At 40.8% G+C, this 20,747-nt stretch overlaps 1 protein-coding gene across 1 annotated transcript in view; it reads left to right on the forward strand.

Moving 5' to 3' along the window:
* Positions 1 to 20,747, forward strand: part of LOC105684555 (microtubule-actin cross-linking factor 1) — a 144,592-nt gene that overhangs the window by 106,434 nt on the left and 17,411 nt on the right. The window contains exons 16-26 of the mRNA XM_048650672.1: positions 77 to 9,701; positions 11,346 to 11,492; positions 11,579 to 11,802; positions 11,892 to 12,686; positions 12,792 to 13,660; positions 13,878 to 14,167; positions 14,243 to 15,286; positions 15,382 to 15,859; positions 15,950 to 16,119; positions 16,216 to 17,037; positions 17,339 to 20,160. Of these exons, the coding sequence (XP_048506629.1) occupies positions 77 to 9,701; positions 11,346 to 11,492; positions 11,579 to 11,802; positions 11,892 to 12,686; positions 12,792 to 13,660; positions 13,878 to 14,167; positions 14,243 to 15,286; positions 15,382 to 15,859; positions 15,950 to 16,119; positions 16,216 to 17,037; positions 17,339 to 20,160 (17,286 nt within the window). The remainder of the gene's footprint in view (positions 1 to 76; positions 9,702 to 11,345; positions 11,493 to 11,578; positions 11,803 to 11,891; positions 12,687 to 12,791; positions 13,661 to 13,877; positions 14,168 to 14,242; positions 15,287 to 15,381; positions 15,860 to 15,949; positions 16,120 to 16,215; positions 17,038 to 17,338; positions 20,161 to 20,747) is intronic.

Consider the following 20,747-nt stretch of genomic DNA (forward strand, 5'->3'; position numbering starts at 1 on the left):
AATTTTAGTTCTAATGCAAAAACCTTCTTTTTTTTTTCATTTTTACTATGGACAATTTTATTTTAATACGACGCAGATATACATCGGAGCATCATGAGTCAACCGCAACTACCTCATCGAACGAAATCCAGCTCAAATCCGCTAGGGAAACTTCACCCCTTAAACGGCCACACGGCCATCATAGCTTTACAACTAATGGAGACGCGACGAAAACCTCTGAGACTGACAGTCCGAAATCTCAGTGGTCCGGGAGTAGTATGCAATTTAGCGAAATTAGGAGTCTTAAAAGAATACATAGGGCAGAAGAGGGTATTGGTACTGATAATATAATTGAAGCTAGAGGTATAATACACCCTGCTACCGGTGAGGTTCTCACAGTAGGGGATGCGATAAGTCTCAGAATACTTGACGTTAGGACTGGTAGAATAGCTACATCCCCCGATGGCAAGACTAGTGTGCCTATCGATGAGGCTGCTCGTAGTAATATCATTGATGCTAACCTCGCGAACAGGCTACTTGGCCCATGCGGTGTTACCGAAGATGGTCGACAGGTTTCTCTCCTCGAAGTCATTCAGAGGGAACTTTTTGATGCAGAAAGAGGCGACGACAGAGTTAAGGTAACATATGTTGCTACTACAGGAGTTAGCGTTGCTGATGCGATGAAACAGGGTTTGTTAGATCCAGAAACTGGTCAGTTTATAACGTTAAGTGGCGAACGAATTTCTATTGAAGAAGCATACTCGCGGGGTTATCTAATCAGAATTGACACCACAGTCAAGATAAAAAGAGGTGCACTGGCATTGTCTGATGCGATTTCACAAGGCTTGGTGGATGAAAGAACTGGTCAAATTATTGACAGAAACACAGGAGAAATATTCTCATTAGATGAGGCCATTGAAAGAGGTTTGATCGATCCAGACGTCAAAGAAATCGTGGATACTAAGAACGACACCAAAGTGACTGTATCTGAAGCTATTGCACAGGGTATTTTGAATCCTAAACTAGGAAAGTATATGCATGGCATTTCTCTAGAGAAACTTCCTTTAAAAGAAGCCCGACGAAGACAACTAATTATTAAACCTATGACTCTGAAAGATTGCTGCGATTTAGACATTATCGATGATAAAGGAAAAATTGCAAGTCCAGCACATCAAACTAAATTGGGTATATTAGAAGCTCTGTCACGCGGTGTTTTGGATGCAGATCTAATCAAGTCCGTATCAGACACTAAAGAAAATGATTTGCTAACGTTAGCTGATGCTTTGGCTAGAGGAATTGTTTTGCCGGAAGGTAAATTCAAAGATAGTTCAACGGGCGAAGAATCAACCATTCCAGAAGCTGTCGATAGAGGTCTGATTACTTCTGTAGCACAAAAATCGATATTTGATATCGATGGATTTAAGGATCCCGTTTCTCAAGAATTCATCAGCTTAAATATGGCTCTGCTCAAAGGACTGATCAGTCCAAAAGCTGGAGGGTCCTTTGTCATGGACTTGAAGAGTGGAAAGACAGTATCATTAGAAGACGCTATGAACCAAGGCCACGTTCGACCTGAAGTTTTAGAAATGTTGAATCGTGGAATAGGAGTTATGGATAAAGGAAAAGAAATTAGTGTTCTAGAGGCAGTATTAACCGGGCTGCTAGATCCAAAAACGGGTCAGTTATTAGATCCTAAAAGCAGAAAACCAGTGCCTTTAGAAGAAGCAATCAAACGTGGCCTTATCACTCCTGATGGCGCAGCTCTGCTGGCCAGTTTGCTGAACATTACCGTCACAACCCAAACTGTTACAAAGACTGTGAAGCGATATGTAACTGTCACAGAAACTGGTGAAACCATAACTAGAGATTATAAAATTACATACGGCGAAGCGTTACGCAAAGGTTTCTTGAATGAGCAAACAGGAGAATTTAAGGACCCTGATGATGGTAAGATAATCACGATTCAAGAAGCCATTAAGGAGGGCCTTGTGAGTCAGCCAAATTTAGACGAAAAGGTAAAATCTTCTCCAAAAAGGACCAGAGATTTTCCTGCTAAACAAATGACATTTGAGACTACTATTACTGCTAATGTAAATACACCTGTAAGGCCTCCAAGGGGTGTGTCACCTACCAAGGCTACTGGAACCACTACAACAATTATAACCAGAGAAATTCGACCTCCCCCAAAAGAGAGATCGCCATCTCCAACAAAAATTTCAATTGCTACAAAGTCAATTACTCCTTTACCAATTAGCTCCAGCACTAGTAGCGTCACTATTACATCAAGTGCAACGACTTCTGTGGCATCAGCAGAGTGGTCCTCTAAAGATAAGTCGCCGCCACCTGTAAAGGATTGGTCTCCTTCATCAGCTAAGAGCAGATCTCCTTCACCGACAAAGGTAAAAAGTTCAACAGCCACCAGTATTACCACCACTACCAGGAAAAGATCACTGTCTCCTGCTAAGGGCGAAAGAAAGCCCAGCAGGGAAGAGGAAATACTCGCTTCTGCACAATCCCATCCACGAACTGCACGTCTTGAATCTATGGATGTTGACGAGGTTCCATCTGCCGTACAGTCTACTGTTAAAACGCATTCTATGGAATTTATCGAAAATGAGCGAGCATCGACTGAAAAGAGAGTATTCGAATTACCAACTGATGGCTGGATGCTGTCTGAGGCAATTGACCAAAAACTCTTTGATCCGATCACCGGTCTTTTCATAATTCCAGGTACAGATAGACTCGTTTCTTTCGAAGAGTGTGTGAAGCTCCAAATCATTAGTCCAAATTCAGGAGTTGTAATTGACCCAAACAATGGTAGAAAAATATCTCTACTAAGGAGTCTTGAGAAAAATATTCTAGACTCTACTGGCCATTATACTCATCCAACGAAAATTCCGATGAAGGAAGCCATCACCAAAGGTTTGGTTATTCTTGAACAGAGATCAATGGACATCGATGTTACAACTCAACGATTATTCCAAATCACTAAAGTTTCCGGAGGGCCAGATAAAGTAGTTGTGTCCCAGCTCGATGATCCATCTAATACCACAGAAATAAGAAGCACTGAGGAATTATCCACGCTAGAACCTTTGCAAGTCGCACAGGGAATTATTTATGATCCGGCAACAGCATTAGTAATATTTACAGAAACAGGAAAGTCCACTACACTTTTAGGTGCTATTACAGAAGGCTCATTACAGCCTGAAGCGATAGTAGTGAAACATCCAAAAACAGGAAAAGAAATCGGAATCAAGGAGGCGATTGGAATGGGTATTGTTGACCCGCACACAGGTGTGTACAAGGATGAAACTGGCCGGAGTATATCAATCGCCGATGCAGCTAAATTCGGTGTTGTAGCAGTTCTGGGAGCACCTCTTGTGGCTGCAGCAGCAGCTGTCGAAGCTGTTAAAAAAGCTATGGTCGACGATCCACAGACAGGTGAAAGAATTCCCCGTGAAGTTGCTATTGAGCGCGGTCTTGTATCCCCTGATAAAGTTGTCAGTAGAACTGAAATTGTCACCACTACTGTCGTTGTAACAGATCCACAAACTGGGAAAGAAATTCCTGTTAATGAAGCAATTGAAAAGGGAATTGTTACACCGGAAGAATTACACAAATTATCAGCTGTTCCTGATTCCAAGGTGAAGGTCAAGATCTTGGATACCACTAGCATTTCATTGGATGATGCTGATGACACGAGACCATCATTAGGAGAAAAAACACGAGAACGGGTTACTACTGAGCCCAAATACAAAGTTACCATTGGTAAGGCAAGATCTCTGTCCCAAAGTCCTGAACGTGAAGCCAGACCGATCGTTTTACAAAAAATGCGAAAGAAGATAGTGAGGCCAAAGGATGCAGTGAAAAGTGGCCTTATCGACGTAAAAACGGCCGAAATTTTAGAGAAAACACTCGCACTTGCTGGTGAAAGCGGTGAGCCAATCACGCTAACTGAAGCCCTTGACTCAAACAGAATCATACCCAACAGTGGTAAAATTATAGATCCTCAAAGAGGGGATATTCTTACCATAAAACAAGCTTTAGAACGTGGGATATTGGATCCAGAAAATGCAAACGTATTAGTCCCATTGGCAAGAAGTCTTTCGCTACCCAAGTTATATGAACAAGGTCTGCTTGACCCTGCAGAAGGTAAAGTCATTCATCCAGAAACTGGGGCACATCTCACTTTGCACGAAGCAATCGTATGCGAAATAGTAGATCCTTTCTCAAAGCTCACTGATATAGATGGACACAAAATGACCCTGGAAACAGCCATTGCTAAAGATATCGTTGACGCTGATAAATCACTTGTTAAAATAAAAGATGGCAACATAAATCTTGTGAAAGCGGTTGAATGTAAATTATTCGAAGTTCAAGAAGCGACTGGCCCGACGCAGATGCCACCAGCTGGAATGACGTTCCCTGTAGCGCTGAAACGTGGCCTCGTTAATCCAGATACTAAAGAGATCAGACATCCTATCACAGGCAAAGTTGTTCCAGTAGAAGAAGCTATAAAGCACAATTTCATAATGGCACTTCCGTATCCAGCAGCACCTGACAGCATAGATCTAGCCAAAGCCTTAGAATCAGGGTTGATAGACAGAGATAAAGGTGTATTCATGCATCCTACAACTGGTACACCCATTCCAATTTCAGAAGCTGTTGAATCTGGTTTACTCGTTATCAAACCACAGGTGGCTGGTGAATCTACGATTACTGCTGTCACTGAAACTATTACTTCCTACCATACTATAACTACTAAAACCATAGAACTTTTATCAGGGTACATACTTTTGAGTGCAACTGAAATTCAAGATATAAATACTGGAGAAATTATTCCTATGGAACAAGCGAAACAAAGAGGTATTGTGAGGGATGAATCTGAAACAAAGGAACAATTTACGACAAGAGACATAAAAATGACCTTCAGTGATGCAGTTGCCAGAGGACTGGTTGACATGAACGCTGGTACCTACACAGATCCGGGGACTGGTACCGTCATGCCAATAGCTAAAGCGATAGAAGTTGGAATCTTGGATACATCTTCAACGAGCGATGCACCAGATACTCCTAAGAAATCAGCAAACTCTACTTTAACTGTATTGGAGGCGGTTGAAACAATTTATGACGAAGAGACTGGCAAATTTAAAGATCCAACTACAGAGAAATCTTATAATTTCTCAGAAGCTATTGAAGTAGGGCTGATTGAACCCGATTCTGTAGTTTATGATGTGAAAACAGCGGAATCTGTCACAACAAAAGAGGCTGTGGAAAGAGGTCTTCTTGATTCAAAAACTGGAAAGCTGAAAGATAAAGATGGCAGTTCCATTTCAGTAACAGAAGCAGCTAAATTAGGTCTTCTTGCAATCGTTGCCGCACCTGTTCTTGCTGGAAAAGCTGTCGTAGATGCCATCAAAAATCGCAACACTGATGAAAAGAGACCATCAGTATCTCCAACAAAAGAGACTAGTCCATCTGAAGAAAAATACCCTCGTGCTAGTGCTTCACCTACAAAGATTCAGGATCAGAGCAGTGATAGCAGACATGAAACCAAAGTTTCACATCAGAGAATAGAAATAACAAGGACATCGCCAGAGCGTGAACAGCCTGTAGTTGAAATTTCGCTTGGCTCAGCTCTTCAAAATAATCAGATCGATCCCAGAGTGACTAGAATCATTATTGGAGACCAAGAACTTCCATATACCCTTCAAGAAGCCTTGGAACAACGGCGAATAGAACTAAGCGAAAGTATTGAAATAATCAGTGAAACATTGATCAGACAAGTTGCAGTACGGTCCAAGTTTAAAGTTATTGTTTCTAGAGAACTTACTCCACAGTTTTTGGCTGAACAAGGAGCATACGATCTCAATACAGATAAATTCCTAGACCCTGAAACAGGAGACATTATTTGCTTCAATGAATTTGTTCTCGATCTCCAAGTATTCGATCCAGATAACGTGTGGGTCAAAGACTTATCCAGCAGGACTGAAAAATATGTCACACTCAGAGAAGCAATTGATCGACCACTTGTGGACAGGAATTTGGGCAATATGGTTGATCCGAAATCAGGCAAAAAAGTTCCATTCTTTGAAGCAATCAAACTTGGTTGGATCGTAGAAACAGAGCATGTAGTGGAGGAGGAACCGCTTTCTTTGACTTTACAAGAAGCGATCGAAGCTGGCGTATGTGATACAAGTAGTGGAGGGCTTCGCGACCCAAGGACAGGTGAACCTCTAACGCTAGCTGCTGCGGTAGAAAGTGGATTAATTGATGCGAACTCTATTAGTATTCGAAATCCTACCACCGACGAGATATTACCGTTTGGTGAAGCTGTAGAGACTGGTATCGTTGATTTGAATCGAGGAGTAATTGTAAATGTTGATACAAGAACGGAAATCGATATTAAAGTGGCTTTTCTAAAAGGATTCGTTGTTCCTGGGCTTCGCAAGCCAATCTCTTTAGAGGCAGTAATACACAAAGGAATGTACGATCCGCAAACTGGTAGCATTAGAGATCCTTTAACTAAGCAACAAATCGACATCGAAGAAGGTGTTCGCCGGGGAATAGTAGATGCATTTATTACGGAATGTCAAGATACAGCAACAAGTTCTTTCATTTCTCTGGATGATGCGCTCACCGTCAAACTTATCAATTCAACAACCGGTCGTCTGCGGGATACTCAAGCTGGTGAACTATTGCCCCTTGATATAGCACTGAACAAAGGTCTTATTATAACCACACCATTTGTACCTACATTGATTGATGTAATTGTGCAAGAATATTATTCTCCAAAGACTAGTCTTGTACTAAACCCTATGACAGGTGAAGAATTAACAGTGCGACAAGCGTTGGCAATTGGTTACGTGGATGGAAGGACAATCAAAATTAAAGATGATAGAAACGATAGCGTAATTTCCCTGCACGATGCTCAGAGAAATAATCTTGTTGACTTAGAAAAAGGTGTGTTACTTCACCCACATTCCATGACGTTGGATATTGCTTTTGAAAAAGGCTATATTCTATCTACAATTAAACCATGGACCTTGCAAGAAGCCTTGGCGCATCAATGTTATGATCCAAAGATGGGAATATTCATCATTGATGGCGATAAGGTCACATTAGAAGACGCGATTGCCAAGGGGCTAATCAGTCGCGACAGTTCCTCAGTTAAAGATCCAAGAACTGGGAATATAATTTCACTCGCCGATGCCATCAAGCATGGTCTTATAGATCCGAGAAGTGGGACTGCTTTAGATCCTGTAACTGGTATATCTCTGACACTCACAGATGCCTTAGACAGAGGCTTAATAGTGCCTGCAAAGCGGAAGATATCTCTTCCTGAAGCTGTTTTCAAAGGCTTTTACGATCCTAAGACCGGTAAATTCAGTAGCATCGAATCTCATGAAAAACTTCGTACAGATCAAGCCATTAAAAAAGGTGTCATCGATCCTACCTCAGCTATTGTTCGAGATCCAAGCGGATATGCAATTACCTTTAATAAGGCTATCGAACAGCTTATAGTAGATCCCGCAACCGGAACTGTCACGAATGATAAAGGACAGAGAATAGATTTTCAAGAAGCATTTGAAAGAGGTTTATTAGTTGAGGCTCGTAGACCCATCAGTCTCAGTGAAGCTATCTCTAAAGGAATTTTGGATGGTGAAAATGGTACTTTCTTAGATCCACAAACTGGTGTCCATTTGACTTTAATTCAAGCGCTTCAACAAGACTTGATCGATGCCGAATCCGTAATGGTAAAAGAAGCACATTCTGGATTCTTGAAAAAAATAACTCTCATCGAAGCTATACAACGGGGTTATATCAACAAAATCACTGGGCGTGTTAAAGATTTTACAAGAGACAACTTAGAAATATCTTTGAAAGAAGCTTATGAAGCCGGATTACTTCTTGATAATAAAGCAGCGGTCTCGCTACAACGGGCAATCCACCAGGGACTGTATGATGACAAAACGAGGAAAATCACTGATCCCAGCACTGGAAGAGCTATTACTTTACATGAAGCTATGCGAAAGTGCGTTATTAGTCCCACTTTAGCATGTTATTGGGATAAACGGGCAGAACGTCTGTTATCACTTGCAGAAACCTGCCGAGCTGGAGTAATTGACAGGAGATCTGGCGTCTTCCGGGAACCTGGAGCAAATTGTTCCATTTCATTGTCTGATGCACTACAAATTGGTCTGATTGTCGATATTGAAAGCACAGGTTTTGGTTTCTATGAAGCAATTTTAATGGGCATGTATGACATTCCAACGGGTCGATTTATACATCCATCCAGCGCTAGAAAACTTACTCTAGCTGAAGCCTGCCAAGAAGAGTTTATTAATCCTTTAGTTTCTGTTGTAAAAAGCACAAAAACCAATAAATATGTACCTTTAGCTAGTGCAATTACCGATGGCCTTATCGACGCAGTTCGTGGTACCTATAATGTTCCTGAAATTGGTAAAGTTATGAATCTACAAGAGGCACGCAAAAGAGGCTTCGTTGTGCCTTATAAAAAACCGCTCACGGTCGAAGAAGCTGTCAAATGTGGGCTTTATCGAGGCGATAGTGGCAAATTCGTTGACCCGGTGAATAATGAATTCCACGAGATATCTCAGGCTCTTGCAACTGGTCTAATAGACCCTGACACAACAGCCCTCAAAGATGCTACAACCGGACAAATCAAATCTCTGCAGGTCGGAATTGAAGATGGTACTATTGATGTACCCAAAGGAAGAGTACTTGATCCTAAAACAAAACGGGCTTATAATATTGATGTTGCACTAGAACGCGGCTTGCTGGTAACCCTCGATAAGCCATTGATTCGCCAGCCGGAACGAAGAACATCTCTAGAGATGCAGAAGAGTTCACTAAAAGATAAAGGTGTTAGAGAATGTACATTAGAAGAGGCGATCAGGTACGAACTACTCGATCCAGAAACTTCTGTCGTGAAAGATCCCAGAACTGGACGATTTGTTAGTGTGAGCATAGCAATTACAGATGGATTGATTGACTCTTCAAAGAAAGTTATATTTGAGCCCCAAACTGGTAAAGTTCCTTCTCAATGCGTCAGGTTTGAAGAGACGATAGTCTTTTTCAGCGAGCCCCTTACCTTTGAAACTGCAGTAGAAAAAGGCTACTTAGTCCTCGAAACTGGAAAGATGAGAGACCCTAAATCCAACGAAATATTGACGCTAAAAGAAGCTGTGACTCTCGGCATCATAGATCCTGATTCAGCTCTAATTAAGGACTTGCAGAAAAAGAAATTGATCAAATTACCTGAAGCGTTCCGTAAGGGAATTATGGACAGTGAAAAGAGCAATGTGCTGGATACAGTTACGTCTAAGCTTCACACCTTGCCAAAAGCAGTTGAAATTCGCCTGCTGGCCACCCCCAAACAAGGATTATCATTTATTGAAGCACTACAATTTGGCCTTTATAATCCTACGACTGGTGGTTTTTACGATCCGTTCGTCATAACTTCTGTATTAGATCGTAAGCGTTTGACATTGATAGAGGCTGTAGAGTCAGGCTTAGTTGATCCATCAACAACTGTAATTAAAGATCCTGAATCTGGTAGTATAACGAGTCTTCTAGAGGCTATAAGTTTAGACAGGATAGATCCAATAGCAGGCAGGTTTATCGAAGGTCCTGAGGGCAAGAGTCTAGATTTGGTCAAAGCAATGGAACGGGGCTACATTCTCGCCGCTGAAGCAAGGGTAAGTCAAATTTCATTTAAATAATAAATTAATGATAGCTTGGTAGAAGGTTACGGATTATTGCATTCAGCTTCAGAATTTTTATGTTCACGTCTAAGAACGACGATCAAAAATAAAGATTATCAATATCATTTGGAAGATATTAGCGGAGCTTGGTGGCATGGTCCTGCATGGACCTTGAATTAGAAATTGGCTGCCAGGGAATGGTTAAAATTTTTTTTGTTCAATTCTCATCAACCAGCATTCTTTAATTTAGTCGATCTTACGTTCATCTGTGTAGTATTTTCTAGGCTACATAGCATAAAAGTGATGTTCGTATTGTGCATTTATTATCCCTCATCAGAATTGACTACAAAAACCCGCTTACCATGTTTTGTCTCATTTTTACAGTGTGCCCATGTTACACGTCACCCACACCCCCGTGCTTGTTATCATTTAACATGGGGCTAGTAAAAGACCAACTACTCCCACCTGACACTAACAACCGTGTTGTGCTCTGACCGTAGTGTTGCTGGCACGTCGACAGCCATGAGACGCATCGCACACATCATAACAAATCTTTCAACATCGCTTTGATTAAAAGTCATTAATCCACAATCGTTTTTATCGCATCAGCAAAGCTAATTCAAATTTTGATTATTTAGATTTTACAATTATATTATTTTACTCTTCATCTTACTGTCTCACAATGACTTTCAATTCCTACATACATAAGTCATTCATTATTTTCAATCTATTGAAAATGTCATCATGGGTCAATAAGATGAAGTTAACGTAAGTTCCTGAATATTTGATCTACAATGTTGAGGATTAAACGTATCACTGAAGAATAATTCGCTCCCAACCCAAAGAAAAAGCCATCTCATTGGAAATGATGAATCATATGTGTAATCTTTGAACGTTTTCATCCTTTCTTGTGCATGCTGAAAATTCACTGAATTTATCATCTACATTTCTAAAATCAATAATTTTGTGTTTGTTATTAAGAGTCCTTAACATTGTTCATCAAATTTTATCTTACCTATTGTTTAATGCCTTAAAATAATTTTTGTACTTCGTGAATAATTATTATTTTCATAGAAGTATTTGTAATCTTTTCCTTTTTTCAGGCGATATTATTTCTTTTTTTTCTAGTACCATTTTTCAACTATTTTTTTATACCTCAAGTACATATCACAATATACAAACAATTCCTTCATTGTCACACATTCATTATTGTGCGTTTTAATTTATTTGCTTGAAGAAATTATTGCCAGCAGTATAAGGCCTGTGCTATTTATTTTGCTTATTATTGCATATGACAAACAGTACAAATCAATATGCAATCCTTGCAGATAAATTAAAGCTATTTTCACTATTGTATTTATTTTATGTCACAAATATCTACCGTGTGCATTGTTTTGTGTGTTCGTGCTTGCATGTGTGAGTTTGCCCTAAGCTTTTTTTTATTCATAAATGTCGTGTCTATTCTTCGTTATTTTATTACCTTAAATACCGTGTTTTATAATATCAAAATGACACCATTGGTGAGATGGTGTTAATTTTATTCTATTTTTTCTCTGTGTTTGTTAAGTCTGATTTGTAAGTGCAAGTTTTTTTTAATAATTATCATAATTCTTGAACCTAATTAACAAATTATTGTAGCAAGCGGTTGAAGAAAAATACAAACTCTGCGATGAGACATTGACAAAATTGTTGCAATGGATATCCGAAGTTGAAGACAAACTGGCCAATCAAGATGTGGTCAAAGAAGACATTGAAGATTTAAGAAATCAAATCAATGTTATGAGGGTGAGATCCAAATTCTATTAATGATCACTCACTTGGAACCTCAATTAATTCGCACCCCCGGTATAATAATTTGTTGGATTTTTCAGCAAGTGAAAGAAGACTTGGAATCTCACAGTCGCCCTGTATCGTCTTGTTTGGACCAAGTGAGGCAGGTCGTCCTTACTGGAAGTGATGTTCTATCGAGCGATGAAGTTGCTACCCTAGAAAAGAGCGGTCGAGCTTTGAAGACCAGATTTGATAGAGCAGTTGACAGAACAGAGAGGCTTCTACGCCGTCTTACTGGAGCCAATGATGAACTCAGCAAATTCAAGTAAATTGATATTATAAATTCTTGCTTCAAACACAAGAGTCTTCAAGGATCAATCTGAAGTTATTTGTTAATTTTTATTCATTTTTTAGAAATGAGATATCAAACTTCTCCGCTTGGCTAGACAAGGCACGCCGTACATTAGAAGATAAAGAACGATCACTTTCCAATCTGAATAAGTTGAACAGTAGTACTGATCAAACCCGAGAATTCGTTAGCGATGTTATCGCTCATCAAGCAGATCTGCGATTTATCACAATGGCTGCACAGAAATTCGTAGATGAAAGCAAAGAATATTTACAAATTCTAAATGATTTCCGAACTAGCTTACCACAGCGTTTGCCACATAAAGAACCCATCGCCAGTCAAAATTCACCTGTAAGAAGCGAAGTTTCCATTGTAACCGCACAATACAAAGATTTGCTTTCACGTGCTAATGCGCTTTCGGATAGACTTTCTGGAGTTGGAGGACGCCAACGTGATTATCGAGATTCGCTCGAGAAGGCGAGAATATGGTTGAGAGAAGTTGAGCCCAAGATACACCAGGTACTCATAGAACCTGTGGCAGCTGAGCCTAAGCTAGTTGAAGATCAACTTAGCAAGGCAAAGGCATTGAATAACGAATTCCTGGCAAATGAACGTTTGATAGATAACACAAAATCTAGCCTGATTGCATTGCTGAGATCTCTCGATGGCCAACTCACACCTGCTGAAGCAAATCAACTCGAAGAACCTGTAAGAGAGCTGGAAGACAAATATAAACAACTTGCCAATGCTTTAGCCGATAAGTGTCAGCAATTGGACACTGCGTTAGTACAAAGCCAAGGCGTACAAGATGCCCTAGACGGCCTAGTGATCTGGCTCAACAATGCTGAGAGTCAATTCAAGTGAGTAATACCTCATAGTATGTTTAGATTTTATGAAAATTTTGAATGGATGCTCCTAATCACTTTGTACTCAGGGTTTACAATGATAAAATAATTGATTTTCAGAAATCTACAGCGTCCAGCTAGTCTACAGAAAGAACGGTTGGAAGAACAACAAAAAGATCAGCGTCTTCTTCAATCCGATTTGGATAGTCATCGGCCAAGCGTTGATGCTATAACTGCAAGTGCCCAGGAGTTGCTCGTCAACTCAAGCAATGCACGTGTTGCTAAGCGTATTGAAAACAAGTTGAAGGATGTTCAAAATAGATTTGAGAAACTCATGGAAAAATCGGTTCGTCGCGGAGAATTCCTTGACGAAGTCGCTCAGGGCCTCAGTGAATTCAATGCACAGACATCTAAGTTTGAAACATGGTATGCTCACATGATCGAAATTCTGGAATCAAGAGAACTCGGGAAACTGGATGTTTCCGAGCACGAAGGTAGAATGGCACAAATCATTGATAAACGTGAAGATCAACGTGGTAATTTCGAAGATCTCATCCGCAATGGAAAGAATTTGGTAGCCAAGAAGGACATAACCGATGCAGCACCCACCAGGGATAAGATCAAGGCTTTAGAATCGCAGTGGAAGGAACTGAACAGTCTTCTCGATGAAAAGCAACGTCTCAGTAAATCTCGTGCCGAACAACTATCTGCTTATGAAAAATTGAGAGATCAAGTCATTGACTGGCTGACCAACACAGAAAATAAAGTACAGAGATTGCAACCAGTTGCAGTCAATCTTGAAAAACTGAAAAAACAAGCTGAAGAACTTAAACCGATCCAGAAAGAATATAGAGATCACGGAGCTACCATTGACAAAGTCAATGACCTCGGGATTTCATACGATAGTCTATTGAAAGAACGTGGTGAGAGCCCAACCAGACGCCGAGGCAGTGCTAGCCCTACAAAACGACCGAATATTACCAGTCCACGTAAGTGAATTCAGCAATAACTCGCCATAACTTCGCTCTTAATGAACGAAGTAAACGATATGGAAGTCATATGTCTGATGGGAAGCATCATCTTTTCATCGTCTCTACTACTCACCGTAGTATTTATTCATGCTTCAAATCATCATTAACTCTCGCGCACCACATCTATACATCATTGCACATCATGCTTGACTTTGTTTAATATTTTTTTTTGTAGTACGTCGTACGTCACAAGACGGTCGCTCACCATCCCCTACTAAGTCCTATGCGGCTCAAAGTCCGGTATCTCCAGGTGGTAGCAGTGGCTTCAGCAGTAGGCGATCTAGCCAGGATGGCTTCCATTTGGAAGAATTGTCCCCTGTTCAACAGCAACTTTCTGAAATTAACAACCGTTACAGTCTACTGGGTGTTAGATTGACCGACAGACAAACTGAACTCGACAATCTTAAGGAAGAACTTAGGAAACACCTTGAAAACTTGAAAACATTGTCACAATTTTTGGACAAGGTTAGTAACTCCTTTTCGAAATGGTTTCGTGAATGTTCGTATTACCAAGTGGTTAATAATCCTTTCTGTATTCAGATTCAGCGCCAGTTGCCAAAAGAAACGATTCCAGCAACTAAGGAAGAAGCAGATAAAACTGCTAAGCAGATCAAATTAGTCATTGAGGAAATGTACGAGAAACAATCTCTGTTAGATAGCACAAGGACTCAGGTTCGTGATCTTGTAAGGCGTAAACATAATGCTGAAGGAACAGACAGACTCAATGATGAACTAGAAGATGTTGCTAGCCGCTGGAAATCTATATCAGACAGATGCAAGGATAGAATCAAATTCTTGGAGGATATTAAGGAATTCCATGATACTTATGAAGGTCTCAATTCGTGGCTGGGCGCCAAAGAAAGAATGTTGGGAGCATTAGGACCAATTTCATCTGATCCTAGAATGGTCGCAAGTCAAGTTCAACAAGTTCAGGTCCTTCGCGAAGAATTTAGAACACAACAACCACAACTTGATCACTTAGCTGAAGTCGGCGAGAACGTACTGGCTAGAGTGAATGTCCAATCGCCGGATGGTCAGAAAATCAATACAAAACTCAACAGCGTCTTGCAAAGATGGGCTGATCAGTTGGGAAGGTTGGAAGAGCGTGCACAAAGTCTAGGAGATGCTGTTGACACCAGTCGTGAATTTGACGCAAGTCTCAATCGGCTGCGCGATGCTCTGCAAGGAATTTCTGATAACTTGGACGATCTTCCACTTGACAAAGATCCTGAAGAACAATTACGAAAGATCGAGAATTTGGAACGACAACTCGAAGGTCAAAGACCTCTTCTGGCTGATGCAGAAGCCTCTGGTGCTCAATTGTGCGAAGTTTTGAGTGATCCAGCATCAAAATCTGAGATTCAAGGCAAACTCGCGGCTGTTGGAAAGTTGTATAATAACTTGCAGAAGAAACTAGATCATAGGAAAGCTGAAGTTGAAGGAAATCTTCGAGGAGGAAGGCAGTTTGAGGCTTCGTGCAGCAAGACTCTGGGATGGCTTGCAGACGAGCTCAGCAACATGTCCGAGAAACTCTTGGTATCTGCCGATCGTGAAATTCTGCAGCAACAACTTGATCACCACGAGGTCAGTAAATACTGTTTATTTTCAATTTGGTCTGCTTTCATAGATATTATTACGTTATTGCAATTATGATCACATCCGAATAATTTTTTTTTCAGCCTGTCTACCGTAACGTGATGAGCAAAGAACATGAGGTGATAATGCTATTGAACAAGGGTCGAGACATGCTCGGACGTTCCCAGAAAACTGAGAATCGTTCGCTCCAACGAGACCTGGAAAAGATGAACTTGCAATGGGATAGATTAAAGAAAGATACAGTTGAAAGGCAAACTAGATTGCAAACCTGTGCTGAGCATTGCAAGAAATATTACCGAGCTCAAGACACGTTCCTTCCATGGCTACGGCAAGCAGAGGACAAACTGGAGAGTCTTAGGCCAGCTTCATTCAAGCGTAAAGATATTGAAAAGCAGTTGAAGGAACTGTCATCTTTCAGAAATGAAGTATGGAAACGTTCTGGTGAATTTGAAAACAACAAAACCTTGGGAGAAACCTTCGTTAGTGCGTGTGACATTGACAAAGATGTGGTGAAGAATGAACTCAATGCCATGAAAATTAGATGGGATAAATTGAACAACGGTAAACAATCATCTCGCATTATTACCTGTACCAATTGATTTTGACACATTGGAATAACGAAATGAATTTTATTCTTTTTTCTTTTTGTAGATCTCCTCGAGAGAACTCAATCCCTAGAAGACACGGCTCGGCATCTCACAGACTTTAGTGAAAACCTGCGTGATCTGCAGCACGGATTACAACGTTGCGAAGATAAACTTGCGTCCCACGATGCTCTTGGTGGGGCATCCAAAGATCCAAAACTTCTCGATAGAATTAAGGTAATTGTGGTTTCATTTTTTTTTTTATATTCGAACGGTGTGATGCTTATATGTATTTCAACAGAAAACTGATTTTCCACTTTATACATTTTACAGAATTTGCGGGAAGAGACAGCAAGTTTGAAGAAACCACTTCAATCCGTGAGGCAACAGGCCAATGATCTCGTGAACGCTGCTGGTGAACAAGGAGTGGATGCAACGCACTTGCAAGATGAAGTTGATAATGTCACAGATCGTATCGATGATCTGCAAGCCAAATTGGACGACAGATGTAGCGAACTGCAGAGTGCAGCTACAGCTGTTGCTCAGTTTAATGATCAAGTAAAGAGTGTCGTTCAAGATCTCTCAGATCTTGAGAAGGAGTTGGAATCAATGAAGGCTCCAGGTCGTGATATTAAGGTTGTGCGTGGTCAAATAGAAGATGTAGGCAAGCTCATTAACAAGATCAACAAGGCTGCCGATGATGTGGCTGATGCCGTTAGTTCTGGCGAGAGATTAGTTGACTCTGGTTTTGCACCTGATACGGTAGCAACTAGGGACCAGGTTGAGACACTGAAACGTCAACTTGGAAAGCTGGATGAACGTGCACGAAACAGAGATGAAGAACTCAGTGACACTTTGAATAAACTTCAAGAATTCTATCACGCACATGCCAATGTTATGGATGATATTACCGACGCAAATGAACAAGTTCGTAAACTTAAACCCATAGGCTCAGAAGTCGAAACTATCAGAGCACAGCAGGAAGATTTCAGGAATCTCAAGACCAAAACAATTGAACCAATAGGTCATGCAGTCGATGATTGTAACCGTCTTGGACAATCTCTTGTTCAAAGCGCAGGCCGTGATGTTAATACCGGTAGTATAGAGAAGGATCTGGATAAAATGAATGATAAATGGAACGACCTCAAAGGCAGGGTAAGTAGAAGGAGTAATCTTGTTATTACTCACGCAAACTTAATCTTTTTAGTGAAAATGATCTAGTTTGTTCTCGACTTCTGGTTAGTCCACTCGATCTACAACATGGATGATTTCTATTTTACAATCCGTCGATGGCATGAAGTAAACATTTACCTATTCGTAATGATTTATCTATTCGAGCCACATGTTATCTTTAGTTATTGGATTTATCTTCCTACTTTGATACTTTGTTTAATCAGTAACTCTCGTGTAATCGTAGTATCCGACCATAAAAGGCTTCTTTGATTTTTTCTTACAGCTAAACGAACGAGATCGCAGATTGGATGTGGGTCTGCTACAGTCTGGCAAATTCCAAGAGGCTTTGGATGGACTGGAGAAGTGGCTCGCAGATACCGAAGAAATGGTTGCAAACCAAAAACCACCTTCCTCCGATTACAAGGTTGTCAAAGCTCAACTGCAGGAACAAAAATTCCTGAAGAAGATGTTAATGGATCGTCAGAACTCGATGTCATCTCTGTTCACTATGGGTCAAGAGGTTGCCGCTGGAGCAGATGCAAAGGAGCGTAAAGTTATCGAAAAACAACTCAAAGATCTTATGGGTAGATTCGATAATTTGACAGATGGTGCTGCAGAAAGAATGGATGCATTAGAACAAGCAATGGCTGTAGCCAAGGAATTCCAAGATAAACTAATTCCACTTGCTATCTGGCTAGACAAGACCGAGAAGAAGGTCAAAGATATGGAATTAATTCCAACTGATGAAGAAAAGATCCAACAGCGTGTCAAAGAACACGATGTGCTACATGATGATATTTTGTCCAAGAAACCAGATTTCAGTGAATTAACAGACATTGCCAGTAATCTAATGGGCCTTGTAGGCGAGGATGAAGCTGCGACACTAGCAGATAAACTTCAAGATGCTGCAAATCGCTACGCTGCATTGGTCGATCGTTCTGAATCGCTTGGAAATTTGCTTCAGCGATCAAGACAAGGACTCAGACATCTCGTACTCACTTACCAGGATCTTCAAGCCTGGATGGAAAGTATGGAAGTCAGACTCTCGAAATACCGTGTATTGGCTGTCCATACTGAGCGACTCCTTCAGCAAATGGAAGATCTTGCAGATCTCACGGAAGAAGTTTCCACCAGACAAACTGAAGTTGACAGCACGGTCGATTCGGGTCTCGAACTAATGAAACATATCTCGAGCGATGAAGCACTGCAATTAAAGGACAAACTTGATTCCCTGCAACGACGCTTCAATGATCTAGTCACACGAGGTTCTGATCTTCTCAAGCATGCACAGGAAGCCTTGCCATTGGTACAGCAATTCCATGACAATCATAACCGTCTTATGGATTGGATGCAGGGTGCTGAATCTGCTCTGCAATCTGCTGAACCTCACGAAGAAGAAATTATTCGTTTGGAAATGGAGATATCCGAGTATAGACTGGTTCTCGACAAAATCAATACAGTTGGACCACAATTGTGCCAGATTTCACCTGGAGAAGGTGCGGCAACGATCGAGGGTCTGGTAACTAGGGATAACAGAAGGTTTGACGCTATTGCTGAACAAATTCAAAGGAAGGCAGAAAGGATTCAGTTGAGCAAGCAGAGATCCCTTGAAGTGATCGGCGATATTGACGATCTTTTGGATTGGTTTAGAGAAGTTGATGGTCAATTACGAGAAGCTGAACCACCAAGTAGCGAACCTGAAGTTATCAGAGTGCAGCTCAAAGAACATAAAGCACTTAATGATGATATTTCGAGCCAGAAGGGTAGGGTCAGGGATGTTATTTCCACTGCTAAGAAAGTAATTCGAGAAAATGCCCAACACGAAGACACCTCGACAATTAGAGATAAAATGGAAGACCTTCGGGAAACTATGGAAATAGTTTCTGGACTTTCAGCAGACAGGCTAGGAGCCTTGGAACAAGCTTTACCATTGGCAGAACACCTCCGAGATGCTCATGCTGGCCTTGTCAGCTGGCTAGAAGAAGCTGAACAACAAGTTGCAATGCTTCCCATGCCAGCATTACGACCCGATCTTATTGCGGTACAACAAGATAAGAATGAACTGCTCATTCAGAGTATAAATGAACACAAACCCCTCGTAGAGAAACTCAATAAGACTGGAGAAGCTCTCATCAAATTATGCAACGACGAAGAAGGCACAAAAGTGCAAGAAATTCTGGACAATGATAATGCTCGTTATTCAGCACTACGTGCAGAACTACGTGGCCGTCAACAAACACTTGAGCAAGCATTACAAGAATCCTCCCAATTTTCTGACAAACTGGAGGGTATGCTTCGTGCACTATCCTCAACTGCTGATCAGGTTAACGGTGCTGAACCCGTGAGCGCTCATCCTCCAAGGCTGCGTGATCAGATGGAAGAAAACTCTGCCCTGGCAGATGACATTGCTCAGAGATCCGAAGCCTATGCCGCGGTTAAAAAGGCTGCCGACGATGTTATCAATAAAGCTGGTAACAGGGCTGATCCAGCGGTCAAGGATATCAAGCGTAAATTGGAAAAACTCAACAGGCTTTGGTCCGAAGTTCAAAAGGCTACAAATGATCGCGGAAGAAATTTGGATGATACCTTGGCTGTGGCTGAGAAGTTCTGGTCGGAGTTGAATGGAGTAATGGCTACATTGAGAGAATTACAAGATGCTCTTGCTGGACAAGCGCCTGCTGCTGTTCAACCTGCAGCTATTCAACAACAACAAGTAGCCCTCCAAGAAATTAGGCAAGAAATCGATCAGACAAAGCCTGATGTTGAACAAGTCAGAGCTTCTGGACAAGAGCTGATGGGTCTCTGTGGCGAACCTGATAAACCTGAGGTTCGTAAGCACATGGAAGATTTGGATCAAGCTTGGGATAACGTAACTGCACTCTATGCACGACGTGAAGAAAACCTCATCGATGCTATGGAGAAGGCTATGGAATTCCACGAAACTCTTCACAATCTTTTGGAATTCTTGGAGGAAGCTGAGGACAAATTTGCTGCCATGGGGACTCTAGGTAGTGATATTGACGAAGTTAAGAAGCAAATCAAACAACTTGCTGCTTTCAAGGCTGAAGTCGATCCACATATGGTGAAAGTTGAAGCCCTTAACAGGTACGCATGATTTGGAATATTTTGTAGAGAAGAGTCCCACTGTTACCAAAACTGTGGTTTTTCACTGAGATTATTAATATAATCACCAAAAGAATTATTGAAAATAGGATAAACGATCTATAACGATTGAATCGAATTATCTAATGTAAATATTTTTTTTTGGCGTTCCTGAAAACAGAAGTCTCACAAGGCAAGTCGATGTCTTTGTGTTAAATCGTTGCTGTAGTTAGTGCATGGCTTAAATTTCTATCCAATAAATGTTCTTCTAGCCTGATATTTTTCCATTGCACGATATGTTATCAAATTTTGTTCTTTATGATCGAGTCTATCTTAGCTTTGACAGAATTAGTTGCTACTTATAAGGGATTTTAGGACCACTGTTTTTGTGCAATCAAAGAAGTGCTGTAAACAAAAGTCTAACGAAATCAAAATTTTTGAATCATTTTTTGAGAATGTAACTAAAGCACTAAAAAAAAATATGGAAGAGGCATTTTTAGAAATTTAGAAACCTCTAACTGATTATATCAACTTGTTATTCGATGCAGGTGTGGAGTCAAATTTCGTCATATAAAATTTTTGGCAACTCA

This window comes from Athalia rosae, chromosome 2 (assembly GCF_917208135.1).
Source record: "Athalia rosae chromosome 2, iyAthRosa1.1, whole genome shotgun sequence".
Lineage (NCBI taxonomy): Eukaryota > Metazoa > Arthropoda > Insecta > Hymenoptera > Athaliidae > Athalia > Athalia rosae.